At 33.8% G+C, this 13,362-nt stretch overlaps 2 protein-coding genes and 1 non-coding gene across 3 annotated transcripts; 1 reads left to right on the top strand and 2 right to left on the bottom strand.

The window, feature by feature from the left end:
- Window positions 1–751: 751 nt before the first annotated feature.
- On the bottom strand, window positions 752–1,600 carry LOC113866872. The gene has a single exon (XM_027501670.1). The coding sequence runs from the start codon at window positions 1,598–1,600 to the stop codon at window positions 752–754; it is 849 nt and encodes a 282-aa protein (XP_027357471.1).
- Window positions 1,601–1,654: 54 nt separating this feature from the next.
- Window positions 1,655–2,803, bottom strand: LOC113866871. The gene has a single exon (XM_027501669.1). It carries the CDS (start codon window positions 2,801–2,803, stop codon window positions 1,655–1,657), a length of 1,149 nt encoding a protein of 382 aa, XP_027357470.1.
- On the top strand, window positions 2,649–2,755 carry LOC113868237. Its single transcript, XR_003505260.1, has one exon. It is a non-coding gene; the product is annotated as a small nucleolar RNA R71 (small nucleolar RNA).
- Window positions 2,804–13,362: the final 10,559 nt, after the last annotated feature.

Here is a 13,362-nt window from a genome sequence, read left to right as displayed (position 1 = left end):
GTACAATGCCTTCTTGTACCATAAAATAACATTTCTCCCAATTAAGTACCAAATTAGTTTCTTCACATCTTTGAAGCACTCTTGACAAATTCTGTAGGCAATGGGAGAATGAATCACCGAAGACTGAAAAGTCGTCCATGAATATCTCCATGATATCTTCTACCATCTCGTCGAATATAGCCATCATACACCGTTGAAAAGTTGCTGGTGCATTACATAATTCGAATGGCATCCGGCGATAAGCAAATGTTCCGTATAGGCATGTGAAGGTAGTTTTCTCTTGATCCTCTGGTGCTATTGGAATTTGGAAGTATTCGGAGAGGCCATCCAGGAAGCAATAAAACATATGGCCTGAGAGACGCTCGAGCATTTGGTCAATGAATGGGAGAGGGAAGTGGTCTTTTCTCGTTGCGTCATTTAGCTTTCGGTAATCAATACACACTCTCCACCCAGTGACAGTTCTAGTAGGGTCCAACTCATTTTTCTCATTAGGAACTACAGTCATCCCCCCTTTCTTTGGAACGACTTGCACCGGGCTCACCCACGGACTGTCTGAGATGGGATAGATCATTCCGGCATTCAGTAGCTTGATCACTTCCGTTTTCACCACTTCTTTCATGTTTGGGTTTAGTCTTTTTTGTGGTTGCACTACTGCTTTAAAGTTAGACTCCATCAAAATTTTGTGAGTGCAAAAAGAAGGACTAATCCCTCTGATGTCAGAGATTCTCCATGCTATTGCTTTCTTGTGCTCTCAGAGCACATTCAGTAGCTGGCCTTTTTGTTCTTGTGTTAGTTTCGAAGCAATGATGACGGGTAACTTGCAACCGTCTTCCAAGAAAGCATACTCTAGATGTTCAGGTAGAACCTTTAGTTCTACTTCTGGTGGCTTGTCAGTGGATGGGCTGGGCTGCTCCTCTGAATTTTGTTCCAGAGCTTCAAAGTTCCTCTTTCTCAATAATGGTTTAGTGGCTTCTAGATGATACCACTGTTCTTGAGTTAGCATGCCCATATTATCTGTTCCTTCTTCCTGTATCAAACTTCTCTCCAACGGGTCTGAAATCAAGAATTCCTGTGTAAAATCAGAAACAAAGTTATCAATTACATTAATGAAAAAACATGAATCATCTTGTTTCAAGGATTTTTTCATTACTTCAGGAATTTTGAAAGTTACTTCTTCGTCTCCAACCCTCAAAATTAACTTCCCATCACTCACATCAATGATGGCTTTTGCAGTAGCTAAGAATGGACGACCTAAGATTAAGGGGACCTCAGTGTCCTCATCCATATCAAGAATCACAAAATCGACAGGAAAAATAAATTTGTCCACTTTTACAAGCACATCCTCAATGATACCCCTAGGATATTTAATTGACCTATCAGCTAGTTGAATACTCATCCTAGTTGGTCTAGGTTCTCCCAAACCTAATTTCTTAAAAACAGAATATGGCATCAAATTAATGCTAGCACCTAAATCAGCTAAGGCCCTATCAACTATCAATCTACCAATAAGACAAGGAAGAGTAAAACTCTCTGGATCCTTTAATTTCTCAGGCATCTTGTTCTGTAGGATTGCTGAGCATTCTTCATTAAGTGTTACCATGGCCAACTCTTCCAGCTTCTTCTTGTTCGATAGTAAATCCTTCAGAAATTTGGCCTATTTGGGCATCTGTGCTAAAGCATCAACAAACGGTAAATTTATATGAAGCTGACGAAATAAAGAAAGAAATTTACCAAATTGTTCATCGTCCCTGTCTTTCTTCAATCTTGCTGGGTAGGGAAGTGGGGGTATGAATTCTTTCAATGTAGGTGGTTTTTCTACAGTTTCCTCTTGAACTTTATCTTCCTCTTCAATTGTAGCTTTTTCTGCATCTTGCTTTCCATTTTCTTGTAATATTTTGCCGCTTCTTAATGTTACTGCCTTCACCTGCTCCTTAGGATTTGTTTCAGTATTGCTAGGTAGGCTCCCTTGGGGTCTTTCCGAGAGGAGTCTAGAGATTTGACCCAACTGATTTTCCAGATTATGGATGGATGCTTGTTGATTTCTTAATGCTGTCTCGGTGGATTGGAACCGAGATTCTGAGGTTTGAATGAATTTGGTCATCAACTCCTCAAGGTTTGACTTCTTTTCAGCTGGGAGTGGTGGTGGATGTGAAGCTTGTTGAAATCCTGGGAGTGTGTTGTTCCGCATTGGCTGTTGGTTGTTGTTCCATGGTTGGTTTGCATAGTTCCTCCAACCCGGATTATTCATGCCATTGTAATTTTGGTACGGTGGTCTGTTTCCTATCACATTGGCATGTTCTTCCTGAGTAGCTCGACACTCATGATTAGGGTGGCCTCCTCCACAAATATCACATCTCATTACCGGAGCAACTTGATGGTTAACAGATAGACCATCAATCTTCTTCCCTAAGGCTTCCACTTGCATTGCCAAGGATGTTACTGCATCAAGACTATAGATCCCCGTAGATTTCGCAGGTTTGGATCGAGTTAAGCTCCACTGATAGCTGTTCATTGCCATTTCTTCAAATAATTCTTGTGCAGCCCTTGGTGTCTTGCTATTCAAAGTGCCCCCAGCTGCAGCATCTATCATTTGTCTTGTGGCTGGGTTTAATCCATTGTAGAAGGTCTGCACTTGAAGCCAGTTCGGAATCCTATGATGTGGGCATTTCCGCAACAATTCTTTGAACCTCTCCCACGTATCGTATAATGTCTCTGACTCCAACTGATAGAAGGAAGAGATATCGTTCCTCATTTTGGCAGTTTTCGCGAGAGGGAAATATTTTGCCAAGAATTTTTCTGCCATAGCCTCCCATGAAGTGATAGATCCTCACGGGAGAGAGTTCAACCATTGCTTTGCTATGCTCCTGAGAGAAAATAGGAATAGCCTCAAACGAATTGCATCATCAGTAGCTCCATTAATCTTGAAAGTATCACAAATCTCTAGAAAATTTGCAATGTGAGCATTGGGGTCTTCATCTTGTAATCCATCAAATTGGACAAACTGCTGAACCATCTGAATAATATTGGGCTTTATTTCAAAATTTCCTTGCACATCCGGACAAACAATGCTAGATTCTGTCCCAGTTAATGATGGACGAGCATAATCGGACATGGTCCTTAGTTGATCTTCGTTGTTTGCCATTCCTTCCATGGGTGTTTGTGCGTTTTCCCTCTGTACTAGCAGTCGTCTCTCTTTCTGAATTTTTCGCAAAGTTCTTTCGATCTCTGGGTCAAATTCAAATAGTTCTTCAGACAGTGCAGTAGAACGGGTTCTGATCATACACCAGAAAAATTAGCTCCTAAAAAGAATGAAAGCAAAATAGATAAGTTAATTCAAGACTAAAGAAATAAATAAAATTAGTAAATACGTAATAAAGGGAATCCTAATTAAACAGTCCCCGGCAATGGCGCCAAAAACTTGATGTGTAAAAACTGATCACTGGGCAAGTGTACCCGTTGTCGAAGTAATATTATTAAAATTAAAATTAAAGTACCAATTGTCGTATCCACAGGGACTGTTATTAAGAAACTTTTCCTTAATTACGTAATGGTTAATAAATATGAAAAATAAACCTTGTTGATGAAATTGCTAAAAGTAAAAGAACAATAAATTAAAAGGAACAGATATTCTAGTGAAAATAAATTATAGAAAATTATGACTAAAAATATTCAATGTAAAAGGGTAAGTATCTAGACTGTAAATCCCCCTAAGTGTCCAAATAACTGAAATTCTTCTTCAACTACTTAGTTCCAAACCCTTATCGCTGCAGGAAATTCGAAATTAAATCAATACCTTTCTCAAGGATAATGATTCCTAACCCTCAGTTGATTAATCGGAATCTCTTCCTTAATTAATACCCCTTGGTTGCATTAAGTTCATTATGAATTCCATAATTAGGGTTAATCCTAATACAGAAAACTCACGTCTTTCTATCTCTAGAAATACATTCAAGTCTTTTTAATTGAGCAATGTTAATTTCATGCAGGAATTTTACTCAAATTCAAACAAGAAAACAAGATAGAGAAAATTGATACTACTCAATTAAACCCAAGAGAAAAGAACATGAAATAGCATTAGAAGAATTCCAGAAAATTTAGTCAATTAGGATTCATTACGTCTAGATACTCCAAGAAAAGTTAGAACCTAAACATCTTGAAATTAAAATTACAAAAGAGGTGAATTAAAACGCTTGATCCTATCCTCCTACCGTCTCTGAGTCTTTCGTCTCCACAAACTGCATTCTTTTTTTAGGTTTGAGTTCAGTTCTCCTTTTATAGAAATTATCCTAGGGTTAATTTTCTCACATAAGTTAAAATTCTGATGCGCGTAAAAGTACACGCCCAAGTACACGGCCATGTACTTGGCCGTGTACATCTCTGTCTTCTAATAGGTGTCCTTCAAATCTCTCCTGACAAGTACACGCTCATGTAAACGGCCATGTATCTGGCCGTGTACATCTCTGGTCTGTGATACTTGGCCTTCACAATCTTTGTACGAAGTACACGCTTATATACATGGTTATGCACATTGACCGTGTATATCTCTGGCCCAAATGATGCATTCCTTGACAACACCAGTGATGTACACGCTCATATACACGGGAGTGTATCTTCCCGTGTATATCTCTGGCTGGATATTTCCTTGTTCATTGCATTCCAGTGAGATACACGACCATATACACGGGCGTGCATCTTCCCGTGTATATCTCTGGATTCTTTTTCTTCAATTCTTGACATCTTTAAGGTTTTCATATCCTTGATCCTTTTTCCTGAAATATAAATAAAATGAGATTAATTATAATAATATCTATCAATGAATAGCTTAAAAACTCTCAATTATCATAATATAGGACTAAGTATTTAGAGCATTTATCAGTGCACCCGTTCCACAGTCGGTGTCACCACCACTCTCTCTTCCTCAAGGTATTTCTACCATCCTCATCTTCTACACCCCCAGTGTATCGCTGAACCATTTACAACACATTATAACAGCGCCATCACGCCCCATTCACATACATTTCATTCACACACGCAATATTCATATTTACACATGGCACACAGCCTATATTTTATCCACAACATACGGCACATAGCCTTCATTTATTCACGACAACATTTATTTACCAATCAATGGCATTCCATCACACACAATCACCCCGTGGGGCCTAACTATTCCAACACTCATCACATTGCACATCAATTTCATCCAACACACAATCCCTATCCTCTATCTCAGTCACATAGCAATATTCAACAAAAATCACAATAATGAGATAGGGTAGAGTTCCCTTCTTACCTTGGATTGAAGACCCACACTCGAATTCAACCTCGGATGTGCTCCCCACACAAATCTCAGCCTAAACACATGGAGAAACTCCATAAAAATCCCAAAAATCACCAAAACCAGAGAATAGAGAGGAAAAACGAAAACCCTAAACGTTTAAAACTCACCTCCAAGCGTTCACCACACGGATTCAACCTCTAATCTAGCTTCCGAACGGCTTTGGAGGCAATTTAATCGGTGGAAAAGGGTTTTGGATCGAGAGAATCGAAGGGATTTTGAGAAATGAATTCCCAAACCCTAAACCCCCTTTTAAAACCCCTCAGATCGCGACACTCTTAGTACAGCGAGAAATTCTCGCTGCAGTAACGCCCTCTGTTGCCACAGTGAAAATCTTAGACAAAACTGCACCCTAGTTTCTGCAGAATCTCACTACAGCGAGACTCTCTCGCTGCAGCGAGAAGGCGACAGTTTCGCCCCTTCTTCCCAGGGCCCTCTTGCTACAACGAGGATAGTCCAGTATTACCCCCCTTAACCTGTTTTCAGCATCAGAAAATCCAATCCAATCAATCATACACCCACGCATACATATATATACACATATTCATACTCATTACATACAAAAACACCATCATTATGCCTTCAATGTAAATTTACAACATCCATTTACACTTATACGCACATATATATATGCATTTATACTTATATAAATGATAATAATTAATATCACAAAATTCGAGGCGTTACAATTTCACTAGCCGGCCTACATTTCGCATGTATGGTGAGGACTCGAACCTCCACCGATCGACCTAGCTTGACTAACAAGATAAGCCTCAGGAGAAGGTCTGGATAAAGGAGCATCGCGTGGAGACTCTCAACCAGAGTTCTGGGGCCTAGGACACTTTTAGGGCTATTGGTAAGTCACCCAACTCCATTAAATTCCCTAGACGTTGAAGTCCTCCCTATCTTTCACCAACAGCATTTATAAAATAACCTCGTGACTTCCTGCACAGGGGAGTAAGAATTCGCACACATTTGACTTCTAAATAGTCATGCATACTTTCAGAGTTTCACTCCCTTAATCACGCACACAGGCGCTGGCCAAATTTAAGATTTCACATGATTTCATCAACTAATCAGAACCACATATATATAGAGAATTGAAAAGTACTTATATCCGTGCCTCAATGCACTTTCTCTAAGTGTTCCAAGCTCACTAACTTCATCTCTTTCTTTGAGTTTCAATCATTACCCGGCTAGAATTACACTACTCATTTATTTTCAAAAAGAAAGAAAACAAAGTTTTCACAAAGGTTTACTTTTAGTCATTGGATTCAATTATTGAACTCAAGGTTAGAGCTGAAACCATGGCCAAAATCCTTAGAGCGCATATACTTACATACCAATTTACTCTCAGCATATCATCACGCATTTCCCACCCTTAAAGGGCTCAAGTTCACAAATGGTGCCCACTCAGCCTGCATATGCCTATATGCATATTCTTAGTGCTTTACATAACACATGTGCCAAACCGTATATTTTCAAAGAGCACAACACATAAGATATTCTATTTAAATACACCAGGCATATTACTCATATTGGACATTTCAATAAAACAATCTGTTTAATAGATCTTTAGTTTTTGGCAAGCTTGGGTAAATAGTTCACTTAAAATAATTCACAATTTTTACAAAATAATATTAACTCAAACATCAAGTGTAAAATAATTCTCACTCAAAGATCGAAATTCGTCAAAATCAAAGTATAATCATAATTATATTTTAAAACATCAAAAGTCTCAAGTAAATATTCAAAAATGTCAACATGTAATTTAAACAGCACATGTCTCCTAATACATGTGTTCTAGACCTCAGGGTTAAGGGACAACCCTCTTTGATTTATTTGCTTTCTTATTGTTTACTTGAAATACCTCCTCCCTCTTACCTTGGTGAGTAAGGTGGTCTGCAGGTTCTTTTTCTTGGACTTCCCGGTGCTCGATTTTGTAGCTTCTTGGTTTGTTGATTTCCTAGTTCAGAGAGGAGTTTATCAGAATCCTTTGAGCCAAAATAGCCAAGAGCTAATATTTTTAAAAATTCAGAAATAGCCATGCATTTATCGCAGAAAACTGGAAAACTTTATATTTGCGCAACGTTTGTAAAATTAAGTGTAACGGACTCAAATGAAGTCTAAATCATGATCCTTAAATTTTGTTAGAAAGCTAAGATCCTACGGGTCAAAATCAGCTTCTAAAAATTAATTTTTCATTCACAGGACAGTGCAGAAAAATCAAACTTTGCTGCTATTCACGCAGGTTTTTCAGCTTCACACTATTTTTGTAATTCATTTCGTAAGGTATTCAAACGAAGTCCAAAATTAACATAAAAATATGCATTGGAAAGCTGCTTTCATGTAGTTTATGAAAATTATTTTTTCAGGTTGAAACAGATCAATATAGAGGGTGTAAAAATTATTTCTTTATACTATCTCTGCAAAAAATGTAAAAACAAATGTCCTCACGTATTCTAGGCGATTAAGGGGGCAAACGATATCGAAGTTGAGTTCAAGATACACCATTAGAAAGATAATTCTACAAGGAACACATAGGGATGTTGCATGTCAGGTTTTGGAGATCACAGAACTAAGAAAAATAGTCTCCTTTGCTGCTGTAACACTAAAAATGCAGAACAAGGAGTGATGTCACCATTTTCCTTGTAACTCAATGATGCAATGTTCGTTTTGGATGGTGGTGATTTCTAACACAAAGTTGCTGCAAAATGAAGAGGAAAGTTGAGAGAGAGTAAGAAAGAGAGAGAGAGATTACGGGAGGAAGAAGAGAAACAAAAGAACTTGGAATGAGATTTTGCGCCACCTATATCGTGCATAACATAATTTTGCCACCTACATGTTATGCATGTTCGTAAATTGCCACCTATGTTTTGCATGCAAGGGCATCATGGACCTTTCACACACTAAAAATCTGAAATCAAAATTAAAATTAGTAGGACTTGAACCTAAGTTCTTTAAAGATAAGAGAAAGGAGTAGCTTGTCCACCACTACACCACCTTTGTTGGTGTGAAAGAAATTTGGAAATCAATTATACTTAAGGGATTATAAATAATTCAAAGTATTAGAAAATTTCATCTTTCAAAAATAAATCAAACAATATTTAAAGATGAATTATTTTAATAAAATAAATACTTTTATTTCAAAATTTCTTTAACCAACATCGTAAAATTTTTGCAAAATGCATTGAATTACCTTGAAAGAGATTAAATCGTGCTAACACACTTGAACATGGAGAGAGTAAAAATTAGGATGTTACAGATTTTGAGTCCATTTTGGGCTCAAACTGGATGAAAAATTGGGCTTGACAGTAGCCAATATGCCCATTCCATTGCTGGTAGCACAAGCATGCTTCAAGACGCATGCACAACCATTCTTACATGCAAGAAGTCCATATTTTAAGCAATTTTAGAATTTTCAAACTCGAGACCTTGGGGAGAGCGACTTAGACATCCTTTTGATATTATTCTCCACAAGCCTTTGTTTATGATTGTTTTAGTTCTTTTCTCTAGCATGAGTAACTAAGTTCATAGTTAGGACTATGAGAACTCTTGTTAATAAATTTATGTGATTTTGATATTTGAATCTAAGTTTGATTTATGTCTGTGATTAGTATTTGTCCTATTGCGCATTATTGTATGTTGTTAATTGGCCACTCATAACATAACTTTAATTAATTACATCATAAGCGACCGTACCATGATTAGCTAATAGACCTCTAGGATAAAATGAGATAAAGGATTAGGAGGACCAAATCAATCTTTCTCTTCAAATCGTTATTAAATTAAAATGTTCATATATGCTTCATACTTTCTTTAATTGATATCTTGCATGACCATTGAGTATTGATAATATTTATATCAATGATTGATAATTACAAAGAAATCAGATTTAGATTTAAATAGAAGAATAACATAAAAAATTAAATGAATAAATCTATATGCCTTAGGTTCCTCTTCTATAAGTTCAGTCAAGGAATATGTTATGTTACTTGCTTTTAATTTTATTGATAATTAATTTATTTTTAAATAAGCTTAATATAAATTTCGTTATTCAAACAAATAAATTAAGAGATTCTTAATAATTGAAAATAATTCTTGCACGACAATAATTCAGAAACTTATTTTAAAATTTTTTATTACTTTTTAACGGATACATTTGCCAAAAAGCAACTACTTAAGAGTCCTTAATATTATTATTGTAGTTAACTTTGTAAAGAGAGAAAAAAACACTAGATATCCATTTATACGTAATAAATTCAAGTTTTCATTATTTAAATTGATAAAATTTATGTATCTTCTTCATTTTGAGAAGTATGACAGCTAAACTTTTATAATAAATTAAAGAATTTAATTTGAATAAATAATCAATACAAATACTCTATAGTATCAATAAACTAAAATACATTGTAAATATAGTTTTTATATTCATTATTACAAAAATTAATTTTTATTAGTATGATAATATATAATTAGATAATAATTTACATTGTCAATATATTTATATTAAATTTCAAATTAAATTGATATTATTTATTTAGTTATAAACAATTTTTTTAATTCACTTAAACAATATTTTTTATTTTATTTTACCAACGTTAAGTATAGTGAAATATTTGTAAACCAATTTAAATAATATTTTATTAATTAAAAAATTTCAAAATTAAAAATTTAATATTTTTATATTTTATAGAATAAAATATTTTTTCACCTTAAAAGGCTTATATTACACTTTACTCTCCTCTTATTCTAAAATATTCACCCATCTCCTTTTAAAACATGAATTATGTATTTCATTTGTCTCCATTTTAAGTTTTTTTCAAAGATAATTTTGATATAATCAATAGTTAATTTTAAACATAAACTATCAATTTTATGATTAACTTAGAAAATAAAATAAATATTTTAGATAAAATTTTAAAGTTAATAATAGAGATATTTAAAATTTAATAATAAAAATTCACACTAATAATAATAGAAAAAGAGAGAATATTATTAAAAAAAATACATATTTATAATTATGTTTCAGTGTTAAAATATTCGTTATATTGAAAATGACTATTATAACTCATATTTAGATTTTAAGAGAAAGGAGCTTGTTAGGAATAAAAAAAAAAACACAAAAATTTAACATAATTTGACACATATATTATAAATATATACGTTCACAACTATGGCCTGTGCTAGTACACTTAAAAATTTTCAAGGCTCTATGCATGAAAAAAATATAACTAATGATATTTAGATACGTGTTTAAATAATAAATTTATTTAATAATAAATTATTATATTTACTATATTTAAATAAGTTGAACAACAGTTAAGTCATCAAAATGCAATTAAAACTAAACAAACTAAAATTTAAAAATAAAATAATAATATTATATTAATATGTTTTTCATATTTTTAATTATATTATTATTAATATTTAATTATTTAATTATTATATTAATATATTATATTATAAATATTTTTATTTATAATAAATAAAAATTATATTCTATTTGAAACTAAAAATATTTATACATGAGATTAATTTTTTTAAAAAAATTATTTATATGTGTCGCAACTAAGAGCACAATGGGATAGCGGTGACAGAGAGTCGTCACCAAAGTTTATTAAAGAAAAACATTGAAAAAACTTTTAATATAAATAATCTTCAAAATCAAATTTGGATTCGAGAGTCATTTACGTGTAAGAAGGTATTAGCATCTTAGGACGTTCGTTGATTAAAACAGTTACCTTCTAATTAGTTGTGCAAAAATTATTTTTACTCAAAAATATTTATTTCACTCTAAAAGAAAATCATTGATGTTTCTTTTTTATTATTTTTTGATTTGTCCTTATTTTTTAGTCTTATTTCTTATTCTTACAATTTTGTTTAGGTTTTAATTATATATATATTTTTTAAAAGAATATAATTAAAAGTTTTGAATTAAAGGAATGAATTATATATAAAAAAAAGCTATTTTTTTATTTTCATATTAAATATATTTAAATAAAATATGACATGATTTTTTTATTTTTCTTAAAGTAACAATCCATTTTTTTATATTTTCTATTTTTAAATAAGGAGCTAAAAATCTAATTTAAATTGGGACAGTGAATTATTTATAAAGTGTTATTCTTTTTATATTATCATATTAAATAAATTTGAATAAAATTTCACTTGATTTTTTATTAAGTAAAAATTTATTTTTGTACTTTTTAGTAAAGAACTAAAAATTGAGTTTTAATTAAAAAAATAGATTATTTACATAATATTATTCTCTTTTTTCCTTATTTTCATATTAAATAAATTTAAATAAAATTTAACTTAATTTTTATTTTTTAGTAAAAAAAATTGTTTTTTTTATTTTTTATTTTTGAATAAAGAGTTTAAAAAAATTAATTTGAATTAGAAAAATGGATTATTTATAAAAATATATTTTTTATTTTTATTTTTGTATTAAATAAATTCAAATAAAATCTAACATGATTTTTTTACTTTTATTTTTTTAATGAAGATTCATTTTTTCTATTTTTTTTAAATAAAGAACTAAAAAATTGAATTTTGACTTGGGAAAATGAATATTTACAAAATATTATTCTCTCCTTTATTTTCTATGAAGTGTAGGGCGTGATACTGGGCTTTTCTCGCTATAGCGAGAGGGCCTTAGGAGGAAGGACAAAAATTGTCGCATTCTCGCTGTAGCGAGAGATGTCTCGCTGGAGTGAGAGATGTCTCGCTGGAGCGACAGAGCGACAGTTTGGGGTGCATTTCTGGGTGCAGTCTCACTGTAGCGAGATTCTACAGAAACCAGGGTGCAGCTTTGTCTGATATTTTTGCTGCAGCGTGAGGACATTTTGCTGCAACGAGGATATCTTGCTGTAGCGAGTGTCGTGACCAGAAAAGGATTTAAAGGGGGTTTAGGGTTTGAGAAGTTATTTCTCAAAAATCCCTTTGAATCTCTCGACCCAGAACCTTTTTCCATCAATGAAATTGCCTCCAAAACCATTTCGGGAGCTTGATTGAAGGTTAAATCCGTGTGGGGAACGCTTAGAAGTGAGTTTTAATGGTTAGGGTTCCGTTTCTCATCCCCTTTTCTCTGTTTCTCAGTTTCTTGGAGTTCTCATGGAGTTTTTCCATGTGTTTTAGGCCGAAATTTGTGTAGGGAGCACGTCCGTGGGCGAATCTGAGTGTAGGACGTCAATCCAAGGTAAGGGGCGACTCTACCTTATCTCAATGTATTGTAATTCTTGTGTGTTTTGATTATTAATGCAATGTGGCTGAGATAGAAGATAGAAATTGTGTGTTTGATGGAAATTGATATGCAATGTGATGTGTGATAGAATAATTGGACCCGTGAGGGTGATTGTGTGTGATGAATGTCATTGATTGGTGAATTAATGATATTGTGAATAAATGTGGGCTATGTGGCATGTAATGTGAAATGAATGTGGGCCTAGTGCCGTGTATTTGAGTGTCATGTGGGCTGTGTGCCATATGTAAGCATGACTATTGCATGTATGAATGAAATATGTGTGAATGGGCGTGTTAGCGCCATTGTAATGTGCTGTGAATGGTTCAGCGATACACTTGGGATGTGGGAGATGAGGACCGTAGAAATACCTTGGGGAAGAGGGAGTAGTGGTGACACCGACTGCGGAACGGGTGCACAATGGGCCACACACTCTCTTATTGACTAGACCTCTGACTACTATCTTTGCTAAACGACCCGTGACTGCCCACGTGGTATCCGTGAGGCAGGGGTAACCGGCGACCATTCATGGTGTAAATCTGTGATCACAGTGCTGCAGTGAATATGACTGGCATGCATATGCATGGGTTTATGAATTATACTTATGGATGTGGAATGCTACTTGTGAATGTAATTGTTTAATGTATTGGAAAAGTACTGGAGGTGAGACTCTATGTTGACTATGTGTTTTTTGGTAGTGTAGAGTACTCACCGTTACATTCATTTTTCAAGTAATGAAGACAATCAACACCAGACTCAGTGAAGGAATGGATGGACT

Source organism: Abrus precatorius, unplaced genomic scaffold (assembly GCF_003935025.1).
Source record: "Abrus precatorius isolate BTA unplaced genomic scaffold, Abrus_2018 Scaffold5, whole genome shotgun sequence".
NCBI lineage: Eukaryota > Viridiplantae > Streptophyta > Magnoliopsida > Fabales > Fabaceae > Abrus > Abrus precatorius.
This window is presented reverse-complemented; position numbering and strand designations above follow the sequence as displayed.